The 24,368-nt window shown below is 44.7% G+C and overlaps 1 protein-coding gene across 1 annotated transcript in view; it reads left to right on the top strand.

Moving 5' to 3' along the window:
- Positions 1-24,368, top strand: part of ATRN (attractin) — a 263,895-nt gene that overhangs the window by 65,330 nt on the left and 174,197 nt on the right. The window contains exons 2-3 of the mRNA XM_068274687.1: positions 5,055-5,138; positions 10,955-11,068. Of these exons, the coding sequence (XP_068130788.1) occupies positions 5,055-5,138; positions 10,955-11,068 (198 nt within the window). The remainder of the gene's footprint in view (positions 1-5,054; positions 5,139-10,954; positions 11,069-24,368) is intronic.

Genomic DNA, 24,368 nt, shown 5'->3' on the forward strand with positions numbered 1-24,368 from the left:
GTGCACATTAATGTCACCCTCAACTATTGTTGATCGACAGTTGTTAGGATGACAATCGCTGTATAGTCTTGCTGTTTGGCCATAGTCAAGCTTTGTGTACTATTCAAGGGGAGGTAGGGCATTGGGTGGTGCACTGCATAAGTCACTGCATAATGATGTTATGGGACAGCTGTACATATGCTTGAGTCTCAGCCAAGGCTTTGCAGAACAGTTGTTGAGCTTTTCCTTCTGGAGAGGGGGAGGAGGATTAAATTATCCGTAAGCTTTTGAGATGCGGTAATGCTCAGAAGAAACCCATGCAAGCGCTGAGAAAACAGAAAACCATACAGATTTATTGTGAAGCGTGAGAGCACTCCTTTTGCCCCTGAAGCCAGGCTTACAACCATAACCGCTGGTGTATAGCAAGCCTCTAGCTGAGTGATGGGCAAACTACGGCCCGTGGGCCAAACATGGTCCACCTGCGCTATTAATCTGGCCCACTGACAGGCGGCCCGGATTCCTCTCCTCCCTGCAGAGTCACGAGTGGGAGGAAACAGCGCCACGTCACATGGCATGAAATTGGGACGTGCCTGTGTTTTACACTGCCAGTCGTGTGTGTGTGTGGGGGGGGGGGGGGGGATTTAAGGAATTTGGTCCACAGCATGCCGGCCGGGCCGTGAATTATTTGCCCAACCCTGCTATGGCTTATAAATGTTACAGAACCCCATCAGCCCCGCATGCAGAGATCCTGTTTCAGACTGCTGGTCCTCATGCATGGCAGGGATTGATATGGCTCTATGGGATAGGCCTTGGACCAATTAGTACAACAGAATACCCAAGCAGCTCGGGGTGACCCAGAACCAATAGGATATTATAGGGTACTACAAGAGACCGAAAACTCTCCTGAAAGCAATGCAGAAAGAGTTGATTTTCATATTAAAGAGTGATGCATCATGGGTAACCACAATTGTTCACTTAAAGCTGCATTATCGCAAATACCTTCTGAGTGTCACTTTTTAGTAGGAGGACTTTTCGGTTCATGTCCACTATACTTTCCTAGTGGTCTTGAGTCACCCCGAGCTGCTTGGGCATTTTTCTGAGTATGATGTGGGTGAAGGGGTATGAAGGAGTACTTTTACTTGACAATTGGGGGAAATTAGTGCTCTCCCCCACCCACCCAAGGAAGAAATAAAGAAAGCAAAGAAAAGATCCCGGCTGTGTTTGCTGCTATCTGATGCAGTGCTGGTTGCTGACATGTATGTGAGGTCAGTGTTGGCTCCAGGGTGTTCAGTGACTGGCACCGTACTCTGAGTCACCTGACTGTCCTAATAAGTATGTATGGCTGCCCCGTGCGCCGGTGTCGTGCTGTTATTCCTGTCAGCCCTCTACCACCTCTGCACAGGAGCTCTATGTATAGCGGAGTGCATCTCTGCCCAGGCTTACCATTTTTTAAGTTCTAAGTCATAACACAAAGCAAAGGTTGCATTGTCTGTGTAGCGCTGACACTCGTTAACTCCTCATTAGGCCCTGGTAGGTTGGTCCTTGCTCGGAAAAGGTTAAGTGCCTTTTGTAGATTGGATATGAAATGGCTCTTTTTCAAGTGGCTCGGTCTTGTGATCTCCGCCGTAAATATAGAACCGTATTTCTCGCATAGCTCTACGTGGGGCTAGTGGGGAGACGAAATGAATAAAGGGTTAACTAACTGCGCACCAAATTTAAAGGACAACTCCACCGTTACATAAAGTAAGGTGTCCTCCCTGAACTCTTGCAGAGGGCAGAAGGAAACCATAGAGAAATGCACCCTGTATGTATTCAGAGAGTTTAGCCTGTTCAATGCCCCCTCATTTCTATCTAATCACAAGTTGTAATTTGATCTCTCCGTGTCACATGACTGCCATGGCAGGGATGGCAGATAAGCTCATTTGAAAGCACAGGCTGTTAACAATCTGTCTGCTTCCATGAATCAGGAAGTAGAAACAATGCAGATTTATTTTTAGAATTGTATCAGCTGTAACAAAGAAATGTTTTTGTATAAAAGTTATTAAGCTGTTGCTTGTCTTTTAGAGTAGAGAGGACCGTCTGAGTTCAGGTCCACTTTAAAGGACAACTGTAGTGAGAGGTATTTGGAGGCGGCCATATTTATTTCCCATTAAAGGGACTCCGAGGAGTGCCTGCATTTAAAAGAATACACTTACCTTCTTCCAGCTCACTGTAGGCGGCGAGGTCCCGCGGCGTCCCCCTGTCTCATCTCCTTCAGCTTCCGCCGGCCCCCTCGTTATCGGCGTCACCCGGCGACACCTGGGCCTGTTGTCGGCCGGCTCTTCCTGGTTAATGACTTAATGCGTTATCACGCCGGCCGCTTCACTAGGCCCGGGTGTCGCAGGGTGATGCCGATAACGGGGGGCCGGCGGAGGCTGAAAGAGATGAGACAGGAGGACGCCGCGGGACCTCGCCGCCTACGGTGAGCTGGAAGAGGACCCAGCTAAGTGTATTCTTTTACATTCAGGTACTCCTCGGAGTCCCTTTAAACAATACCAGTTGCCTGGCAGCTCTGCTGGTCTATTTGGCTGCAGTAGTGTCTGAATGACACCAGAAAGAAGCATGTAGCTAATCATGTAATATCTGAAAACAAAGTCAGAAACATCTGATCTGCGGCATGCTTGTTTAAGGTCTATGGAGGCAGAGGATCAGCAGGACAGCCAGGTAATGGGCATTGTGTAAAAGAAAAAAATATGGCACCCTCCATATACCTCTCACTACAGGTGTCTTTTAAAGGGAACCTAAACTGAGCAGGATATGGACTTTTCCTTTTAAAATACCAGTTGCCTGACTCTCCTGCTGATCCTGTGTCTCTAATACTGTTAGCCACAGCCCCTGAACAAGCATGCACATCAGGTGCTCTGACTGAAGTCAGACTGGAATAGCTGCATGCTTGTTTCAGGTATGAGATCCAGATACTACTGCAGCCAAAGAGATCAGCAGGACTGCTCCATATCCCTCAGTTTAGGTTCACTTTAAGAATGAACCACATCTTTCCTCTTTTAATATTTTAATCTTTTAATCTTTTAATTTAAATCTTTTTAATCTTTTAACATTTAAACTGACAGCTATTTTTTTTAAGAAAACCAAGGAAGTTGCATGCCAGTGGCAGTTATGTTTGCGCTGTGTTTTAAATGCCTTCCCCAAATTTACATTAAGGGCTTTTTCCACTAGGAAACGCAATAGAGCTGTGACGCGATCGCGGTTTCTGCTAATTTCCACTACTGTGATTGCACGCCTATACTCAATTTGAGGACAGGACAATGATTGCGCTCGGGAGAAAATCGTAATGCAGACGGATTGCACTAATGAAGTGGTCCCTGCAGTTTCCATTAGTTAAACCGTACAGCTTTGCCAACCGTTAGCGATCAGAATCAGATTGCAAAACGCATAGTGGAGAAGAGCCCTTACCACTGTCCACATTAGTCAGTAGGGATTGTCATTGAGGAGCAAACAAATTTGAGATGATTGAAAATTATGCTAATTATGATACCGAATTATGCAAATTATGAAAATCTATTGTAACATGGACTAATCAAATCTTGCATTGGCATGGTCCATTTTCAAGCACCATAGATTTGCATTAAAGTATGCATAATTCTGTAACAACTTAGAATTATTTGCTTATTTCAAGTAAAGTACTAAAGAGTGCACTTTGTACTAAACACCTTTTAAATGTCCATGGCACAGGAATATAGGGTAACAAAAACACCTATAGATGTCCGCTGCAGGTGGAAGTAGATTTTTTTCCCCCCTAAAATGCCTTTAGATAGCACATGGATGCGAAAACTAATACTTCTAAATGTCTGTGGCAGTCAAGGGTTAACGTTTGCTGTTCTGCTCATCCTCAGCCTGTAATATTTTTTGCCACAGACCCTGAACCAGCATGCATATCAGATTGACTTGATTAGCTGGATGCTTGTTTCAGGGTTGTGATTCAGGCACTACTGCAGCCAAAGAGATCAGCAGGACTGCCAGGCAACTGGAAATAAATATGGCAGTCTCCTTATCCATCCCACTTTCGGTGTCCTTTAAAAGTTTTGGAGAGAGTTCAGAACACACTAAGTTCCTGTTTAGTGGAGTTGTGCTAAGCTACGATGAAATAGTGACAAGCTGACTATAAATGACAGAAAACCCTATTGCTGCATGCTTGTTTCAGCCGCTACTAATTCATGAATGTTCAGCAGGACAGCCAGGCAACTGGTATTGTTTAAATGGAAATAAATACAGCAGCCTCCATATTCCAATCACTTCATGTGTTCTTAATAAAAAAAAAGTATTTGAGAGAGTTTAGGACACACCCAGCTCCTATGCATTGGAGTTGTGCCAAGTTATGACGAAAACACAATTGCCGCATGCTTGTTTCAGCCACTACGAATACGTGAAAGGTCAGCAGGACAGCCAGGCAACTGGTATTGCTTAAAAGGAAATCAGTGCATCAGCCTCCATATTCTACTCACTTTAGGAGTCCTTAACCCATTAGCAGCCAATTTATTTAGAGGCTTGCAAGTGCTCCAGGCCAATTTATTTTACTACATTTCTTTTTTTCTTACATTCCCTTGCTACTAAATAGTACTGCTGTAATGTGTATTTATGACCACTTGTCACTAGGTGGCAGTGTGAGACAATAACAGAGGTCTTCTGCTTTCTCTCTATTTTCTGCCAGCAGAGAGACATCAAAGCATTCCAAGAATTTACAGCACAGCGAGTTCTGCCGACTGAGGGCAAAAGCAGTGCACCCAGTTCCTGTTTAGGGCAGTTGTGCCAAGTTATGATAAGATCATGAAATGATGTTAAGTAACAGACACTGTTTTGATTTTATTTTTTTCTTAAATATGATCGGTGAATCTTGTGTTGTGAAGGAGGGAAGGGGGAGAGAGGTGGTTAAACTCTCTCCATACAGGGAACACCAGCACCAGAGGACACTGCTGAGAAATGTGTATGCCTTTTTATGTGTATTAGTCCAGTAATAAGCCAGGCAGTAAATAGTTGTTGAAGCAGTGTTGTAATTATTGCCGGTTTTGCCTTCTTTTCAGGTTAACGGGGCCGAGCGGCTTTGTGACAGACGGACCCGGGAATTACAAGTACAAGACCAAATGCACCTGGCTGATAGAGGGAAGGTAAAATTAATCTCATTGTAACCTTTCTGCCGATTGCCGCATCTCTCGCCCCCCCCCCCCCCCCCGCCCCGCTGCCACTTCTCTCTATTCAGTTTCTCTGATCAGTATTCCGCTCCAGGCAGAACGTGTGTGGAGAATATGTGGCAGCCATTTACCTTATCTGTGGATAGAATCACATCTCATCTGTATCCATGAATACCAAATGCAATGTAAGATGGGAGATTGCTCGCCGTCTCTCGCTGAGCCACCAGAAATCAGGGTGATAATTGATACTTTTCATGCGCTCCCTGCGATCCTGGCAGACAGGAGCGGAGGGGGGTGTGGGGACAGATTTTTTTTGGAAAATGAAGGAACGGAAGAAAGAGAACCTGTCTGTTCAACAAAACCACACCATTATATCCCGAAGGGAACGTTTCTTCATGCGTTGTCCAAAAATTAACAGCTAATCAAAGCGATCGATTCTGGGTCACTTATGTTTAAAGTAAAACTGAAGAGAAAAAAAATACAGATACTTACCTATGGAGAGGCTCTGGATTCTATTGAGCCTCCCCTGTCCCCTCTTGGTCCCCTTGTTCCAGCGCTGTCATCTCTCTTAGAGCTATTTGACCACCTCTGTTAGCCCTCGGAAGTCTTCAGGAGCATTCATGTCCCTGAGTGCTCCCAATGACTGGCGGCTCCGTACCATGCAATGGCGAGTGCACATGAGCAGTACAGAGCTGGACATCTTCAAGAGCGTTTGAGGTGCGAGTGCTACCAATGCTTTATCTGGGCTCACAGAGGCATCCAATTCAAATGGGGCAGCACTGGAACAGGGAACCTGAGGGAGCAACGGGAAGGCTCTGAAGGACCCAGAGCCTTCCCTCTCCACAGGTGAGTATCTGACTTATTTTTTTTTTCACTACAGATTTGCTTTAAAGGATATCCGAAGTGACATGTGACATGAGAAAGACATGTGTATGTACAGTGCCTAGCACACAAATAACTATGCTGTTCCTTTTTTTTTTTCTCTGCCTGAAAGAGTTAAATATCAGGTAGTGTGACCCTCACTTAGAGATTACAACTGTAAAACCCTTTCCTATCAGAAAATGGCCTCTGAGAGCGGGAAAGAGATAAACCGAGTCAATAGTTCATAGATATTTTTTTAAAGATATTCCACAGTTTTCATTAAACTGGAATATCTTAAAAAGTCCTTTTTAGGAGGAGGAGGACAGATACAATTGTCTATTTCATTAGTTTTTCACCTAGGGTAAAAGAGTGATTGTAGTGAAAATAATTTATTACATACTGTATTCCTTTATAAATTATTTGCCCATAAAGTGTTTGCCCATTGCAAAATCTCTCCTCATCCTGATTTATATTTTGAAATGTATCACCTGGCAACATTTTTATCTTGACAGGCGATCTCTTTGGAATGTTCCTATATTTAGGGGAAGACAAAGCTATTACCTTGCCTTGGGCCTCATTTCATCTTTATCTCTGCGTTGGAGTGAATAAGACAGGGGAGCTTGTGCAGGGATGCTAGGAGCGCTTGTGCAGGGATGCTAGGAGCGCTTGTGCAGGGATGCTAGGAGCGCTTGTGCAGGGATGCTAGGAGCGCTTGTGCAGGGATGCTAGGAGCGCTTGTGCAGGGATGCTAGGAGCGCTTGTGCAGGGATGCTAGGAGCGCTTGTGCAGGGATGCTAGGGGCGCTTGTGCAGGGATGCTAGGATGCAGATTCCTTCTAACTCTATTGTAAAATAGGAGGAGCTAGGAAAGTCTTTCAGACAGTGCAGTGTGTGAGGGAAAATGCTGTTGCTGAGGTAACCAATACATCTGCTGTATTGATACCAGCAGGCTCTGATCAGGAATTCAACAGGGGGGAGGAGCACATCACAAATCATCTGTAGAACTGCTATCAAGCACTTCTTAATTTGCACCAGTTTAGGGATGGATTTGCACTTTTCTTAACTGTAGTGTAGCTCTAGAAATTCATGCTTAACTGCCACTAATACCTAGGGTTTAAGAAGGTTCTTATCATGCAGAACTGTTCTCCCTGCTGGTTAGAACAGATTAAGTAGAAAAAACTGTAATGCTTTGATAAATCTGGCCCAGTGAATCTTACCCCCGAATCCATGGCGCCCTAGAGGGGGAATAGTAATCTACACCACCTGGAAATTTGCAACTGAGCATGCACAGTGCTCAGACTGGAAGGCAGCTTTTGGGCAGCGTAATCAGACCCTGCACCAGCTGCTAAAAATGGGTCTTCGAAGAGCCTGCTGGAGTGCTGGTTAGGTATGTCCCTTCCAGCTCTTTATCAGCCTTCTCTTTCAGCACCTATGCCGGTTGAAGTTTGGCGTCGGAGAAGCTAGCGCAGGAGATGTCTGTAGCACTGGGCAGACCATTACGGCAGGACCTTATCGGAAGAATCACCTGCAATGCTAGCCTGTTAGATCTCACTGGGGCCTCCGTGCCGGTTGTGCAGCCCCATGTCTGCGGTTGGAGATATACTGTAATCAGCAGTCTTTATATAACCAGCGATGGCAGTACACTGGTGATATTGGTGGGTTTCCTGCGCTGCTGGAGTTGTCAGCCTGCTGTTGGTCCACAGTAGGAAGAGGACATCTGTCACAGGCAGAGCGGTAATCACCGCTGAGTGTGCACGTTGTCACGCTCCATGTAATGCTCACAGCTTGCTGTACAGCTGTAATTGCACCCAGCAGACACATTCATCACACAGGGAAGCAGATCTATCTCGCTCCTCTTCACCTTTACACCATGAGCGGCAATTTCACGTGTTGTGTAACTTGCTGTTTCTGGGTTTGACAAATGCAGCTGTACTTGTTGCTGAATAAGGAATGGAGTGCATGTAAGGCTGCAGGAATCTCCTGGTAGTCCGATAGTAAGGCTCCTGGAATCTCCTGGAAGTCCGATAGATCCAGCCATTGTGTCTTGTATATCAATAAAGATCATAGTTTAACCTCCGTTGCGGTATTGACTGTTATACACATAAATACAAAACATGCTGTGAACAGTATTGCTGTGCATACACATTAATACTCTCCTGCACAGTATACTAGACCTTTGCTTGCCAAATGTTGGTAAGTTAGAGGGAAAAAAAGGTTATAAAAAGTAATTGGATCACTTTTTGCACAGACATTCTAGGGAAATTGAACACCAGGGAGGTTCAAGTGAACCAGAGATTAAAATAAACTGAGATAAGAAATTGGATCTGTCCTTCTACTCCTAAAAATGACCTTTTTTAGCTATCTCAGTGCTTTCTTTTATGTATAAATGTTTACAAAGCAGATTTAATGTTTCATAGTCTCTGCTCAATTGCAGTGTCTTAAGTGTCCCAGAGTGAAAATACATGCTTTTAACCTTTTTATCCTCTCCCCTTACAGTAAAAAGCCCAGGAATCTGCTTAGGCCTCTTTCACATCTATCAATGCATGCAGGAGCCGTTTCCTGCACGCGTTATGTGTCCTGCAGCGTGTTGTCAGGATGTAGCGGTCCGACGCAATCAGCGGTGTTAGCTATTAATTGAACCCGAGGGAAACCGCCGGCTATCGGCGGATCGACGCTCCCGGGTGCGTCGGAACCGCAACGCACCGAACCGCAGCATCGGGTGTGAAAGGTAAAATGAAAGTCTATGGACTTTCATTTTACCTTGGTTACTGCAAAGAACTGCCTTTGCCTTACAACGCAGTAAAGGGCTCTGGTGTGAAAGAGCCCTTAGGAAAGTGTTTTATAGCTGTAATTTGTGTAATTTGTTATCAGTGAGCCAACTGGGTCCTGACTGGAGAATAAGGCCTGGTGCACACCAGAGGAGTTTTTCTGAGCGTTTTGAGTTTTTAAATCTGCTGCTAATGTTATCCTATGTGTCTGTGCACACTGGAGCAATGAGGTTTTGTAAAAAAAAACCCATAGCATTACATTGGGAAGAGCTTTTAAAGGTTTCAAAAGCTCTTCCCAATGTAATGCTATGGGGTTTTTTACAAAACCTCATTGCTCCAGTGTGCACAGACACATAGGATAACCTTAGCAGCAGATTAAAAAATTCAAAACGCTCAGAAAAACTCCTCTGGTGTGCACCAGGCCTAACTCAGTTCTATAGCTAATTATAAACTTTCAGGCAATGAAAAAAGAAAAGTACAGCATAAGTGTCTGTATGCACTGTATATACACGTCTATTTCATCATGTCACATGTCATCTCTGCTACACTTTAACTTCTTCCATACCAGCTGTTTCTGGCCCCTTAAGGACCAGAGACTGCTGGTACCACAAAACGGCGCTTACCGACGAATTGCCGCACAGACTCGTCACTCCTGCCGGTGACGCTGCTCTCCCATCACCACAGGTCCCTCTCTCTGCCGTCCCTATTGCTTGTGATGTGTGATGCAGGCTGGCAGGTAACTGGAACAGTAACAGCAGCCTCTCGCCCTGTGTCTGACAGCTCTGCTGATGGTGCGACAGTCCTACTAATGGTGTGCTAGAATTACAAACAGGAGGCACACAAAGGTGGAAGGTACTTCAGCGCTCAATGCAGAAGTACAGAATCATAAATAATAGAAAAAAACTGATCCATCCTTAAAGAGACCCTGAGGTAAGTTCTGACTATGCTATCATCATACAGAGGCTGGGTCTGCTTATATTGCCCAGCCTCTGTTGCTATCTCAATCCCCCCCAAGTTCCCCCTGCGCTCTGCTATGTCCCATAAATCACAGCCGCGCTGTCGACACGCAGCAGGCTGTGTTTACCTATGTAGTTTCAATGTCGAAGCTCCCCCCACCTCCTGCATAGCTCCGGTCCCCACCCGCGTCCCTTCCCTGTCCGCTGATTGGAGGGAAGGGACGAGACCGGAGCTATGCAGGAGGTGGGGGAGCTGCGAGAGTGACACTTCATAGGTAAACACAGCCAGCTGCGTGTCGACAGTGCGGCTGTGATTTATGGGGCATAGCAGAGCGCAGGGGGAACTGGGGGGGAGGGGGAATAAGATACCAACAGAGGCTGGGCAATATAAGCAGACCCAGCCTCTGTATTGTGATAGCATTGTCAGAACCCACCTCGGGTTCTCTTTAAGAAGGAGGCTCAAAGTACGTTATTATACAGTAAGAGGTTTAATCTTTTTTTCAGCTCTTAGAATTAAGTGCTGAATAAAAGTTTAAACCTTTTTTTAAAATAATGTACTTTGAGCCTCCTTTCCAAAGTACACCGGTAACAAGAAAACTCAGGCCCTATGGGGTACTTAACTTGAAAGGGATCCTAATGAAGCTTCCCCTGTGCTCTGCAGCTTTGGTAATCCAGCGCTGGCAGCCCCTAAAAATCCCCCGACAAGCACTGTGCAGGCGCAGCAATATTTACCTTCAGTGCTCCGGCGCAGTAGAGTGGACCTAGAAGTAGTACTTGCGCCTGCGCGGTAGAGTGGACCTGATTGGGCTCTGCTGTTTCCGACTGAGCACGATCGGAAACCCGCTACTGCGCCTGCGTTGGATGGTGGTAGGTGAATACTTAACTCCCTAGTGTGGTTCCAGCACTGGATTGCCGGGACACCGGTGGAGGATGGGGAAGCCTCAGTAGGATCCAGAGGCTTCCCCCTCCCGAGGTAAGTACTCCACAGGGATTGAGGATCAGTTTTATTTATGGGGACGGTACTTCCCCACACCCATATGAGTGGTTACCTCTTGGAGCCACCCACAATTGTGAGTATATCTTCTAGCTACCCTATTTTATCCATTACCTGGCGATATTACACAAATACAGGCTCCCGTTGTCCATGCGTCCTTTTTTTCTTCTTTTTCTAGCATTGATGCTATAATGGTGTCTCTTTCTCTCCCCAGTAATAACACAGTGCTCCGCCTCCGCTTCATCCACTTTGCTACGGAGTGCAGCTGGGATCACCTCTATGTGTACGATGGAGACTCCATCTACGCTCCTCTGGTCGCTGCCTTCAGGTAAGCTTCTTGCTGAGGATCGCCCCTCTCATTTCATCACTCCACACCTCCTCCTGGACACACAGCACCTCTCCAGCTAATAATGTCAAATTCAGATTTCAAACGTCACTTTTGTGTTGAATTTGCACATGTGACCTGGAGCAGCAGAACTGAGTGTGTTAAGCGTTGGCGATGTGGGTGGAGCTGTTGCTTGGTTCAGCAGCAAGGGGCTGGGAAATTAAACCCCTTAAAGCGGAATATACCCCAGCATTTCATCCTTAATGTCCAGCATATTATATGCAACCAGCATTTTTTTTTTTTTACTAGACCAGCATTCGAAGGGTTACACACAGAGCTTGAAAGTTCAGTGCAGTGAAATGTGGAAGCATCAGAAGTTGTTACTTAAATGTATCAAGTGAGGAATGTGACACATTCTCTGACTGTGGAGAAGACACAGGCAGAGTGTCAAAGCATGTCTGCCTTTAATACATAATGAATAGAGCCAGTTATTAATAAAATGCAAAGTCAGCTCACAAAGCAAAAAACTGTACTTTTGGAAACCTATAACTTCTAAATGAAGAATAATACTTATGCACAAATGCAAGTATGATAACCGAATGGCATATAAAAAGTAGGAAAACCATGTTTTTATTGAATATTATGTCAGGGTTTTAAACCGATTCAAAGGAAACCAGAGATTTCCGCTTTGGCACAAAATAAACATATCCCCCCGATAGATTTTACAAAATAAATGTTATACCTGGTATTTCCGCCGCATATTTTTTAGTGGGCTGTGTGCAAAACGAAATCATCATTTCTAAAAACCTCTTATGACTAACAAATATAGATAAAAAACATTTTTCAATATACCCTTACATTAGCAGACACAGGCATAGCTCCTTCCTCGGCACCAGCAGCTCCTCCCATCTCATCACAGCTCTGTGATGCTGCAAGTATACAGAACAGGAAAGCAGAGCCAGAAGGGGGCAGGCTTGTGCTTGAAAAGACATCAGAGAAGACAGACTCGGCTATAATGATTCCTGAGCAAAGCCAGACTGAATGCTCAGTCAGAGATTTTATCAGGGCTGATAACAAGCAGGATGAGCAGTGAAGGATGATTTTCTGGTACACTTTAAGAATATTGCACTCTGTGGGGAAGGGTTCTCTGGCCAGGTACTTCAAATGGATTCATTTGTCAACTTCTTAGCAAAATATGCTTCTGAAAGGCCTACACGGGACTTTTTGGATGTTTGTCCCGGGGTTGAGCTTTATAGCACACCTGAATGGGTACAAAAAAAGTTGATTTTTACTCACTTGGGGCTTCTTCCCTCAGAGGCTCCCCAATGTCTCCTGGATCTCCTTTGTGCTGCTGTCGCCCCTTATAAAAGCTCTGATCAGGCTGGGTCACAGCAATTGCGCATGCGTGGTCCCATCCATGTGCATCCTCGATTCTGGAGGGGGGGGGGGGGTGTGTTTTGTATATGTGAGGTTAAAGTTCTTTTGCTAATTACGCATGGCAAGTCCAGTTCCAGCTATGGGAGCAGGATCAAGGAGGCGCGGGGACAACACTGTGCATGCGCTGTAGCTGCATGCTTTTTATGAGTGGTGACAGCAGTGAAACGGAGGGAACACAGAAGGCACTGTGGGCCCTCAAAGACTACTTGAGGCTAGAAGAAAAGCAAAATAAAACTTTTTTGCACCGGTTAAGCGGCAGTTATCTGCAAACTTGGCTCTCCAGCTGTTAAGGAACTACAAGTCCCACAATGCATTGCGGGAGTTTGATGGCTACAGTCATGATTCATAAAGACAAATGCATTGTGGGACTTGTAGTTCCTTAACAGCTGGAGAGCCAAGTTTGCAGATCACTGGGTTAAGGTGTGCTCAGGTTTTTAAAGTTAGCCCAAAGCAAAAATGTTTGTATGCAGGAGATTGGGTGGTGATTTCTGAGATCCTTGCATTATGTCTGTCACAAAAAAAAAAAAAAGCAGGGAGTGACTTAATTGCTTGTACACATTAGACAGTCGTGGTGACAGGTGACACAGTATCCTGTTGGAGGAAGCTGATCCCCGGGCCGGTAGTGGCAGGAGAGATCTTCTCACTCTCATTGCTGCGTCACTAGAAGAGGGTTCACTGATGGCACAGCGGGTGAATGTAGCTAGAGGAGGTTTGCATGTGTGCCCTGTGCCAGGATCATGCCAGATAGCGTGTCACTAAGTGGCTGTTTACAAGCTGGGCTTGTTCAGTGCTGGTTTACAATGGACGGCTTCCAGCTAAGGCGTCAGCTTACTCACATCATGCTGATGTATTCTAGGGCTTCATGGGAACTTTATATTGCAATGGCAGATGATTAAATTACAGCAAATGGCTAAGCAGATAGTGCCGGGAACGCTCAGCTCTGAGTTCTTGTAGGTGATATGGTGTACGGTGTACCTGTGCATCTCACAGGGAATAACACAACAGCAAGGTGACCTCACACAGCGGAAGAAACAACCATAGAGTAGAGTGGCAAAAAAGCAGATAGCAGGAAAAGTGCACTATTACAAAAGGCACAGTGCCATCTTGTGGCTGTTCAGCATACACACAGTCTAAGTATGAAAGCTGTTGCCGGTATACATTTCAATACTCAGATCAATCATCCAAATTTAGAATACTAGATCTTCCTATTAGTCAGTGTATACTCACCCAATGAAACCGTTTGTGTTGCTCATGAACTTGCATGCAACAGCATGTAACATATGAGTCAGACATTGGCAGCCTCCATTATAGAGCTATTGAGCTTGTACTTTCTTTCCAGGCACAAGCATGTGGGAAACCTGTGCTAAACACCCCCCCCCCCCCTTCCAGCAGCCTTGTAAAAGTAGGTTAGAATGTTAAATCCCCGTAATCATATAGTAACCCACCGCTACTACTTGTGTCTGGCATTATGCAGGCAGGCTCCATTCAGACCTGCGGCCTGATCCTATCTCCCCCTCCCCATTCCTTACTGGCTATGCCTTTTCCCAGCAGTTACCCCAGTGGTGGTGGCAGGGACAGCTTGACCACGCCCCTCAACCTCCTCCTGAAAGAGCAGGTGAGTAACAGCCTAATTACTGCATCTTGGCCTCAATTCACTAAGCTTATCTCCTGTCTTTAATAACGTTTCTAGAGTTATCACCGTGGTGATGAGGCATGTTGGATTCAGGAAACATTTTACCTCAGGCAAACCTAAAGTTAACTCTTCTGTCTTTAAGTTAACTCTTCGATCCTTAAAATAACTCCAGAATTCTAAAGTTAAAGACAGGCTGTTAATTAGCTGCGTGTTAAACTAACTACAGAGGAGGTAACTTAACTACAGAGGAGGTAACTTAAGGAATGAAGAGATAAGATAACTCTCACTGTGTGGAGGTAAGTTTTCTCTTGCCTTATTATCTCCAGCATGATCTTAGTGAATTGAGGCCATATTTACCCAGGACATTAAAGGACAACTGAAGTGAGAGGGGTATGGAGACTACCAAATGTATTTACTACTAAGCCATACCAGTTGCCTGGCAGCCCTGCTAATCCTCTGCCTGTAATACTGTTAGCCATTGCCCCTGAACAAGCATTCAGCAGATCAGGTGTTTCTGGCATTATTGTCAGATCTGACAAGATTAGCTGCATGATTGTTTCAGGTGTGATTCAGACCCTACTGCAGCCAAATAGATCATCAGGGCTGCCAGGCAACTGGTATTTCTTAACAGAAAATAAATATCCCTCCATATCCCTCCCAGTTCAGTTGTCCGTTAATCTACTATCACAAGGCTGTAAGAAAAGGAGGGAGACAGAAACTAAAATATAAAATGTTTGCAGGGAAATGAAATAAGCCCGCTGAAATGATAAAGTGTGCGGTTGTGCTGATCACACTTGTGTATGGTCCACCCACAAGCATTTCTTCGACGGTTTTCCTTGGGTTCCTAGCAGCCAAAGAAAATCGCAAAACGCAATTGCCAAAAAATTGCAGCGCAGAATCACAAAAAAAGCAGTGCTATTGCGTTTTGTGATTTGCAGTGTACAAAGTTGCCAGGGCAGTGTACAGTTATTATTGTTTAGTATTTATATAGTGCCGACATCTTCCACTGTACACGTAACACACTACACATTGTACCGGCATTACTTCCGCTGTGTACGCGTTGATACTAATTAGAAAGTGTTCCTAATAAATACCGGTAATAGTCAAATGCTCAGTGGCAGGATTGCTCCGGAGAGCTTTGGCAGGGAGGGCGTACGTACTGTTTCAGTTGGCTGTATTTTGGGAGCGGGAAGAAGTTGAGAGACAGCTCTCCTTACGCTAGGTAATATACGGGGGTATAAAAATGTATTCCCCTACTGATTTAAATTCCCACTGCGCTGCTATAGCCGTAGTTAACATTACAGTGTATAGCTGTGCCCAAGTCATGCAATGCAGTGCAGGTGCTGAAGCGACCTGACTCGGGTTGGAGGTGACTGCAGGTTGTATGCAGCTTGGAAATGGGCCAATCAGAGACCACAGGAAGTGCTTTTGATTGGCTCACTTTAAAGGGAACCTAAACTGAGAGGGATATGGAGGTTTCCGTTTAAACAATACCAGTTGCCTGCCAGTCCTGCTGATCTCTTTGCCTGCAGCAGTGGCTGAAACAAGCATGCAGTTAATCCAGTCTGACTTAAGTGGGCTGTGGCTAAATGTATTAAAGACACAGGATCAGCAGGAGTGTCAGGCTACTGGTAGTATTTTAAAAGAAAAAAAATCCATATCCTTCTCAGTTTAGGTTCCCTTTAAAGCTGGATGCAGTTAGCGACTCATTGACCATCTCTTATATGTATCGCTATATCATCAACATGGGTCTCAGCATCAACATGGGTTTACTAAAGACAGGTCCTGTTTGACTAACATGCTCAGCTTTTATGAGGTAGTGAATGCTAATATGGATATTGGGAATGCTGTAGATGTGATATACTTGGACTTTGCAAAGGCCTTCGACACTGTTCCCCACAGAAGTCTGGTGCAAAAGTTGAGGATGCAAGGACTGGGGAAGAGTTTGTGTGCATGGATAGGGAACTGGCTAATGGACAGAAAACAAAGAGTTGTGGTCAATGGATCGTACTCAAAATGGGAGACTGTTAGCAGTGGGGTCCCACAGGGGTCTGTACTGGGTCCAGTGCTCTTCAATTTATTTATTAATGACCTAGTAGATGCAGTAGTGAGCAATGTTGCTATTTTTGCAGATGATACAAAATTGTGCAGAATCATCAACTCTCAGGAAGATAGTGTCATATTGCAACAGGATCTGGATAGGATGGCTATATGGGCACATACATGGCAGATGAAATTCAATGTTGACAAATGTAAAGTCATGCATTTTGGTCGTACCAATGGTCTAGCACCATACAAAATAAATGGGATACAGTTGGGAACATCAAACTTGGAGAAGGACTTAGGAGTACTCATCGACAACAAGTTAAATAATCGTACTCAATGCCAAGCCGATGCAGCTTAAAGCGAACAAAATTTTGGGATGCATTAAAAGGGAAATAAAAACTCGAGATGCTAGCATAATATTGCCCCTGTTTAACTCTCTAGTAAGGCCACATCTGGAATATGGAATTCAGTTCTGGGCACCACATTACAAAAAAGATATTGCAGTTTTAGAGCAGGTGCAGAGACGAGCTACAAAATTGATACGTGGGATGGAAGGTCTCGCTTACCAAGAAAGGTTAGATAAACTGGGTTTATTTAGTCTAGAGAAAAGACGCCTTAGAGGAGATCTAATTAACATGTATAAATACATTAGAGGGCAATATAATAGCTTGGCGGATGAGCTTTTTGTCCCTAGGCCTTCTCAAAGGACTAGAGGACATGAGCTGCGCATGGAGGAAAAACGTTTTAGTCATTTATTTAGGAAAGGGTTCTTTACAGTAAGAGTGGTTAAGATGTGGAATGCATTGCCACAGGAAGTCGTTATGGCAAACTCTATACCTGCATTTAAAGGGGGCTTAGATGCTTTCCTTGCGTTGAAAGACATCCATGGCTACAATTACTAGGTTATGCCTAATGATGTTGATCCAGGGATTTTATCTGATTGCCATCTGGAGTCAGGAAGGAATTTTTCCCATTTGGGGCTAATTGGACCATGCCTGGTGGGGGTTTTTTCGCCTTCCTCTGGATCAACAGGGGTATGTGGGGGACGGGCTGGAGTTGTACTTTGTACTGGTTGAACTCGATGGACGTATGTCTTTTTTCAACCAAAATAACTATGTATACTATGTATACTATGTATGTATGTATCATGCAGTTGCCTAAATCAGCCAGGCCAACATCAGGCGGAGTTCTTCTTCAATAGTGAATGCGAGGCTAATGGAAGGTTAGTTTGGGGTGAGTGCTTCATGGCCACACTTGTATATGGCCCTGAGGCAGCCTTCCTGTTACCAGCTGTCATTACATGGGAGCGTGGCCTGTGGCAGATGCTGGGAACTGTAGTTATCCAGCTGGAGAGCATCTCCATCTCCTGACATCCTTCACTTCAGTGTCTCTGTATCGCTTGTCCCCAGTCGAGCCGGTAAATTACTTGATGATTTGTTTATGTGTGCCGTTTGCTATTTATATGCTGGTTTAATGAAGAGGATGGGAATATCACGTAATAGAATTATGTTTGCTCGTGTTGCTATGGAAAGTAGGATCTGCAGTAATAAATAGCCCAGAAGTTTGTAGTTGTACCCTTTTGCTTTTTTTTATATACCGTACCACAATTTAAAGAGAAACTTTAAACAAGGATTGAACTTCATCCCAATCAGTAGCTGATGCCCCCTTTCCCATGAGAAATCTTTACCTTTTCTCCAATAGATCAGGGGGGGAGGGGGGGGGGGGGTCTGTATGGCTGATATTGTGGTAAAACCCCTCCCACATTGTGATGTCAGGACTATGGCCCTGACCGTTTCCAGTCTGTGAACTTTGTTGCCTTGCAGAAAACAGCTGTTTTTAACTGCAAAGCAAGCAGTATCTCCCTCTGTGCATATATAATAACCTGTATAATATCTGTAACCTAAACTAATGTCCAGCGCTGCGTAATATGTTGGCGCTTTATGAATACAATAAATAAATATATACATATATCACACAAAATCGGTCATAGCTTGAGCTATATTTTATTTTTTTACTTCTTAATCTGCAATATATTTTTATTTTCATTCCATACTACTATCTTCCAAGAAAGTTCCTTTTTAAAGCAAATCTCAAGCGAAAATAAACTTGTGATATAATGAATTGTATGTGTAGTACATATAATTAATAGAACATTAGTAGCAAAGAAGAGAGTCCCATATCTTTATTTTCAGTTATGCAGCTATATTTAGAACGTTGCATCAGACTTTCACTGCTGCATTTTAGAATTCACACTCTGTATTTTGAGCTGTGAAACAAAGCAGAGCTAATGACCGTTTGAACTTTCCGGCAGTAAAACCATATGTCAAGTTTTTGCTTCAGATTTGATTTATGCTGAACAGATTCATGAACCAATGTAGGTTTATTGATGGCTCAGTTCTCCAGTGGTTCTGATACTTCTTGTCTGGAAATACACAGAATATGCCTGGGATCTTAGCTGTCCAGCCTTTACCAGTAAAGTATGGTGGGCCCCAGGACTCAATCCTTTCCACTTTGCTATTCATACTGTTCATTCCAGCAACTAGGCAAACACATCCTTATACACAGAGAGAGAAAAAAACACTGCTGATGCCACACAGCTATATTTATCATTCAAACCTGGCATGATAGGCCCAGCCTCAACCATAAACACCCGCTTAGCTGAGGTGCAAGTGTGGCTGAGGGACAACTGGCAGAAACGAAATGCTGACTGAAGCTCTTGTCATGGAAGGTCAGCACCTGGCAGCATGAGGGGGAGGGCCACAGATCTCCATAGCTCTGGACATGTGGGCATCTTGGGGGTATTAATTCATGGCAAGAGTCAGTTTTTATATGCAGTTGTGTGATCCACCAATCACATTGTTATGAGCAGTTCGGGTTTTTCTAATGTTGCCCCCTTTTATTTTTAACACAGTAGCATCTTATATTAACTTTAAAGGACACCCGAGGGGAAAATGAAAAAATGAAATAAACGATTGTATCTATCTTCCTTCTTCTAAAAATGACTTTTTAAGATATTCCACAGTTTTATTTTATGTTTAAATCTACTTTTTAAGTTTCAACTGTTTTATTGTTTTTGCTCAATGACACATTCATTGAAGTATGCCAGAGCTAAAATCTATGAACTATTGGCCCTTTTTTATCTCTTTCCTGCTCTCAGAAGCCATTTTCTGCTAGGAAAGTGTTTTATAGTTGGAATTTCTTATCAGTGAGGGTCACACTGTAGTCCCTTCCTGTCTGAGTCAGGACTGAGTCAGCCACTTGCATACCTGATATTTAACTCTTTCAGGCAGAGAAAGAAAAAAAGAAAAGGAACACAGCCTAGTTATTTGTGCTAGGCACTGTACATACCCATGTCTATCTCATCATGTCACGTCACCTCAGGTATCCTTTAAATAGAGACTCTGTAACAAAATGTTGAGCCTTATTTCTTCTATCCTATAAGTTCGTATGCCTGTTCTAATGCCATCTGTCTTACTGCAGCCTTTCCTAGTTGCACTGTCTCTGTAATAAATCATATCTTCTTTCCTCTGTCTCTGTCGGGCTGAGGCTGAAATGTGTGGAATGTGCAGCACTGCTTGTCATTGGCAGAAGCTATACACACCCTCTCCAAGCTCTGTATGAGTCACACAGTGAGCTGTTCTCAGAGTGGTTAGAAGCCATGTCTTTTGTTTGTAAACACTGCATAAAACTGGCAATTACAAGCCAGGATTGCAGCAGGGAGTGTCAGAAACAGCACAGAGGGGCCCAGGAGAACATAAGGAATAGAATGGTATGCTTTTTATTGTAAGAATTTTAGAGTACAGATTCTCTTTAAAGAGTCACTGTGGTGATATACAGTAGAATGCTTCAAGAATGTAGTAAATTATTCGGAAGACTCACTTTTACGATAATTTTTCTTGGTTTTAGATTCAGTAACACTGCCTATATTTATATATTGCTGCATATTGGTACGTAGCCCCGCCCTCCCAAGGACGATTAGCTGTGTGGAATCCCCCCTCCCCAGCAATCTGGGAGAGCAGGTACATTTTGTACTGGCCTCGGAACTCTAGGTAAACATTTTGCAGAGATCACCCGACAGGACTGAAGATGTCACGACCTGTGATAAGTTTGAGAATGTAAATCGGGGAGAAGAAAGAGTTTACAATGAGCAAACATTGCCTGAATAAATGGATATTGTAAAAATTAAAAATAAAAAAATAGCGATTTTATTCGTTGTTAATTTCACTACAGTTCCTCTTAGCGAAGAGAGAGAGAAGCCGGCACCATCAAGTGTATTTATGCTCTTTAACCTCCTTGCCGGTTCAATTCCTCCGGCAAGGAGGCAGCGCAGGAGTTTTTTTTTTTTTTTTTTTTTAAATCATGTAGCGAGCCCTCGGCCGCTGAGCGGCGGCATTCCCCCACCCACTCCGATCGCCTTCGGCGATCAGAGTATGCAGGAAATCCCGTTGAGAACGGGATTTCCTGCAACGCTTCCCCGGTCGCCATGGCGATGGGGCGGGATGACGTTACCGACGTCATGGACGTCGGGACGTCATGGGGAATCCCAATCCGCCCCTCAACGCTGCCTGGCACTTATTGGCCAGGCAGCGCAGGGGTATGGGGCGGGGGGGGGAGCGGCGCGGCGGATTGCGGCAGATAGGCGGCGAGCGGCGGCGATCGGAAGTTACAAGCAGCTAGCAAAGTGCTAGTTGCTTGTAACAAAAAAAAAAAATTATGCAAATCGGCCCAGCGGGGCCTGAGCAATCCTCCTGCGCAGGTTACCCCGAACTGAGTTCGGGATAACCGGCAAGGAGGTTAATCAGATAAAAACATGCATACAGCCAATATGCGACGTTTCGAGGCGGATAGCCTCTTTCTCAAGCTAAGCTGTGCATGACCAAGTAAATAATGAACAAACAGTCTTTTTATACCCACAACATGGACATAAGGCAGCCAATCAGCGTTACTAACATGAACGTCAACCAATAACATCAGGTCCTACCTAGTGGACCTGATAGAAAACCATAGTGCTGCCTACCTGATAGGGTCGTTTGAAATGGAGTCCCACCACTTCCTCACACGCGCTTGTCCCAAGTGAGGCAAACTGCTACTCTTTGCTGGGCTGACATGCCTCACTTGGGACAAGCGCGTGTGAGGAAGTGGTGGGACTCCATTTCAAACGACCCTATCAGGTAGGCAGCACTATGGTTTTCTATCAGGTCCACTAGGTAGGACCTGATGTTATTGGTTGACGTTCATGTTAGTAACGCTGATTGGCTGCCTTATGTCCATGTTGTGGGTATACAAAGACTGTTTGTTCATTATTTACTTGGTCATGCACAGCTTAGCTTGAGAAAGAGGCTATCCGCCTCGAAACGTCGCATATTGGCTGTATGCATGTTTTTATCTGATTAAAGAGCATAAATACACTTGATGGTTCCGGCTTCTCTCTCTCTCTTCGCTACCAAGATTCTGGAGTGTTGCCAGAATAGCCAAGGCACTCTACTACAGTTGCTCTTTAACAACAAACAGACCAAACAAACACAGAACACTTATATCGTGCTTTTCTCCTGGCAGATTCAAAGCGCCAGAGCTGCAGCCACAAGGACGCGCTCTATAGGCTGTAGCAGTGTTAGGGAGTCTTGCCCAAGGTCTTCTACTCAATAGGTGCTGGCTTACTGAACAGGCAGAGCCGAGATTCGAACCCTGGTCTCCCATGTCAGAGGCAGAGCCCTTAACCATTACACTATCCAGTCTCTTTAAATGTATTGATAACAGCCACTGGATTTGCCTTGGAGGGTAGTGTGATATCGCATTATGTGCTCAGAATAGTGCAGGGTAGACTATCTTTCTTTTTTGTGGTGTTGATTCACAGCTTATCTCGACAGCATTTCTATCCTCTTACGTCTTATTGGCCAGCGCACAACTGCAATGAGTGAGATGGAGCTCCTTGTAAGCCTCAGGTACCGTTGTCATTATGTGCTGGCCGTACATGGGGGTGACACAACCGGTTTCTCAGATACAGTGTGGCGCGACCGGCTATATTTTAAATTCAGGTTGACCTTTTGCATTGCATTTGAAGCCATTTTACCACTTATGCCAAGTATAAAGACATTTCACCACTAATGCAGTTGTGTTCCCCAGTTCAAGTGATCCACCCATTTGAACCAACCATATTTAGCTAAGAAATGTCCTGAAGAAACCCATCAGAATTTGACTTATTTTCTTTTAGTTATACTATTATTGGATAATTGAAGCCCTTTGTATTAAATTTATTGTGTACTTTGTAGTCATAATGACCACATTTATTAAAAAATGAATGTTCATCTGTAATATAAAAAATACTAGTAGATCCAAGCCCATTAAAAAATGGGCTCTGTCTCTTTTCTTTGACTGCGCGCACACGCCCACCCGGCACACTGGCCCCGTCCTCGAGTCCCAACTGCTTTCCGGGTCCGTGCTGAGCACGGACCCGGCTACACAGAGACAGCGCAATGCAGGGACACTGGTTTTATTATAGAGGATTGTGGTCTACCAGAAGCTGGTGAGGTAATTTGAGGCCAGGCTGCTTCCATTTCCCAGTGTGGCCTATGTCCAGATGTCCATCCTCCCACCTATTATAGCAGCCGTGGTCCTAGATGTGTTCCAGTAGTTTTGTGTAGAGTGGGTGCCCCCATCCAGGTTTTTTTGCTCTCTGTCTTCCCATTATGGTGAGCTTCCCTTGCGCTCTGTCCTTAGAATCCTCGTGGAGCACCGGGACTCACTCCCTAATATGGGGGTTGTCAGGCATGGGTGAGAGGAAGTGAGGGACATCCATTAAAACTTGGACGAGGTTCTAACTCTTCCCCGCTTTGCCAAAATGTTTTGTTGTCCTTCGGTAGACTAGGTCACTTCCTATCAACACTGTTAAGAGCACAGACTATAGCAAAAACCACAAGGGGTTCTTACCCCATTCTGTACTACCCATTGATTAACATTGGTTGCACTTTTCCTGTGCAGAAAATGCACAGAAAAACTGACGAGTGGCGACGGGCCCTTAGGGCCAGTTTCCACTAAGCGTGTATTCGCAATGCAGTTATTCACATTGAAACTAAAACTATTGCAGGTCAGTGGAGTATTTAACATTGAATGCGAATTTGCAATTGTGGTGCAATGCAGAAAAAATATGTATTGCTTGCTGCAGATTTCTGCGGCATGCATCCGTTTCCCACAGCTTGATAGCCGCATATGGATTTCCGCATGAACAATCGCGGGAAAAACCCGGAACTCTGCATACTGGAAAATGTATGCGGAATGCAACATACTAATGAAAATAGTCCTTAAAACACAGCATTTACTACTTCAGTGGAAAGCTTGTTGCCGAATCTGAGGGGGTGATTACATTCTTGAATGCTATGTCAGTTTTATCCCACTTTAAAGGACTACTGTAGGGGGAAAAAAGAGTTGAACTTACCTGGGGCTTCTAATGGTCCACCGCAGACGTCCTGTGCCCACGCGTCCACTCACTGGTGCTCTGGCCCCGCCTCTGGTTCACTTCTGGAATTTCCAACTTTAAGGTGGGACAACCACTGCGCCTGCACAGCTGCGCCCTCGCTCCCACTGACGTCACCAGGAGAGTACTGCGCAGGCGCAGACTGTACTGGGCCTGCGCAATACACTCCTGGTGACGTTAGGGAGAGGAGCGAGGGCACGGCCGCGCAGGCGTAGTGGTTTCCCGACTTTAAAGTCAGAAACTCCAGAGGTGAACTGGAGGGGAACAGGAGCATTGGTGAGTGGCTGCGCGGGCACAGGGCGACTGCAGGGGACCATTAGAAGCCCCGGGTAAGTTTAACTGCTTTCCCCCTACAGTAGTCCTTTAAAGAGCAACTTTAACTCCGGATTGGAGTTCGTTCCAATTCGTAACCGATACGCCCTTTCCCACAAGAAATCTTTCCCTTTTGTGTATTAGTTCACCAACGATGTCTGTGTGGCTTATATTGAGGTCAATCCCCTTCTACAGTGTGATGTTTCTGCTTAGGCTATGACAGTTTCCTGCCTGTGAACCTCACTGCATGGAGGGAGGTGATGTGCTGTTGCAAATTACTAAGCAAGCAGTACCTCCCTTTATGCATTACAACATTTTTATTTTTTTTTTATTCTCACTTTGCAATGTATTGATATATTTTCCATCTACTATTATCTTTTGGTAAAATGTGTGACTGCAGTTCA

This window comes from Hyperolius riggenbachi, chromosome 1 (assembly GCF_040937935.1).
Source record: "Hyperolius riggenbachi isolate aHypRig1 chromosome 1, aHypRig1.pri, whole genome shotgun sequence".
Classification (NCBI taxonomy): domain Eukaryota; kingdom Metazoa; phylum Chordata; class Amphibia; order Anura; family Hyperoliidae; genus Hyperolius; species Hyperolius riggenbachi.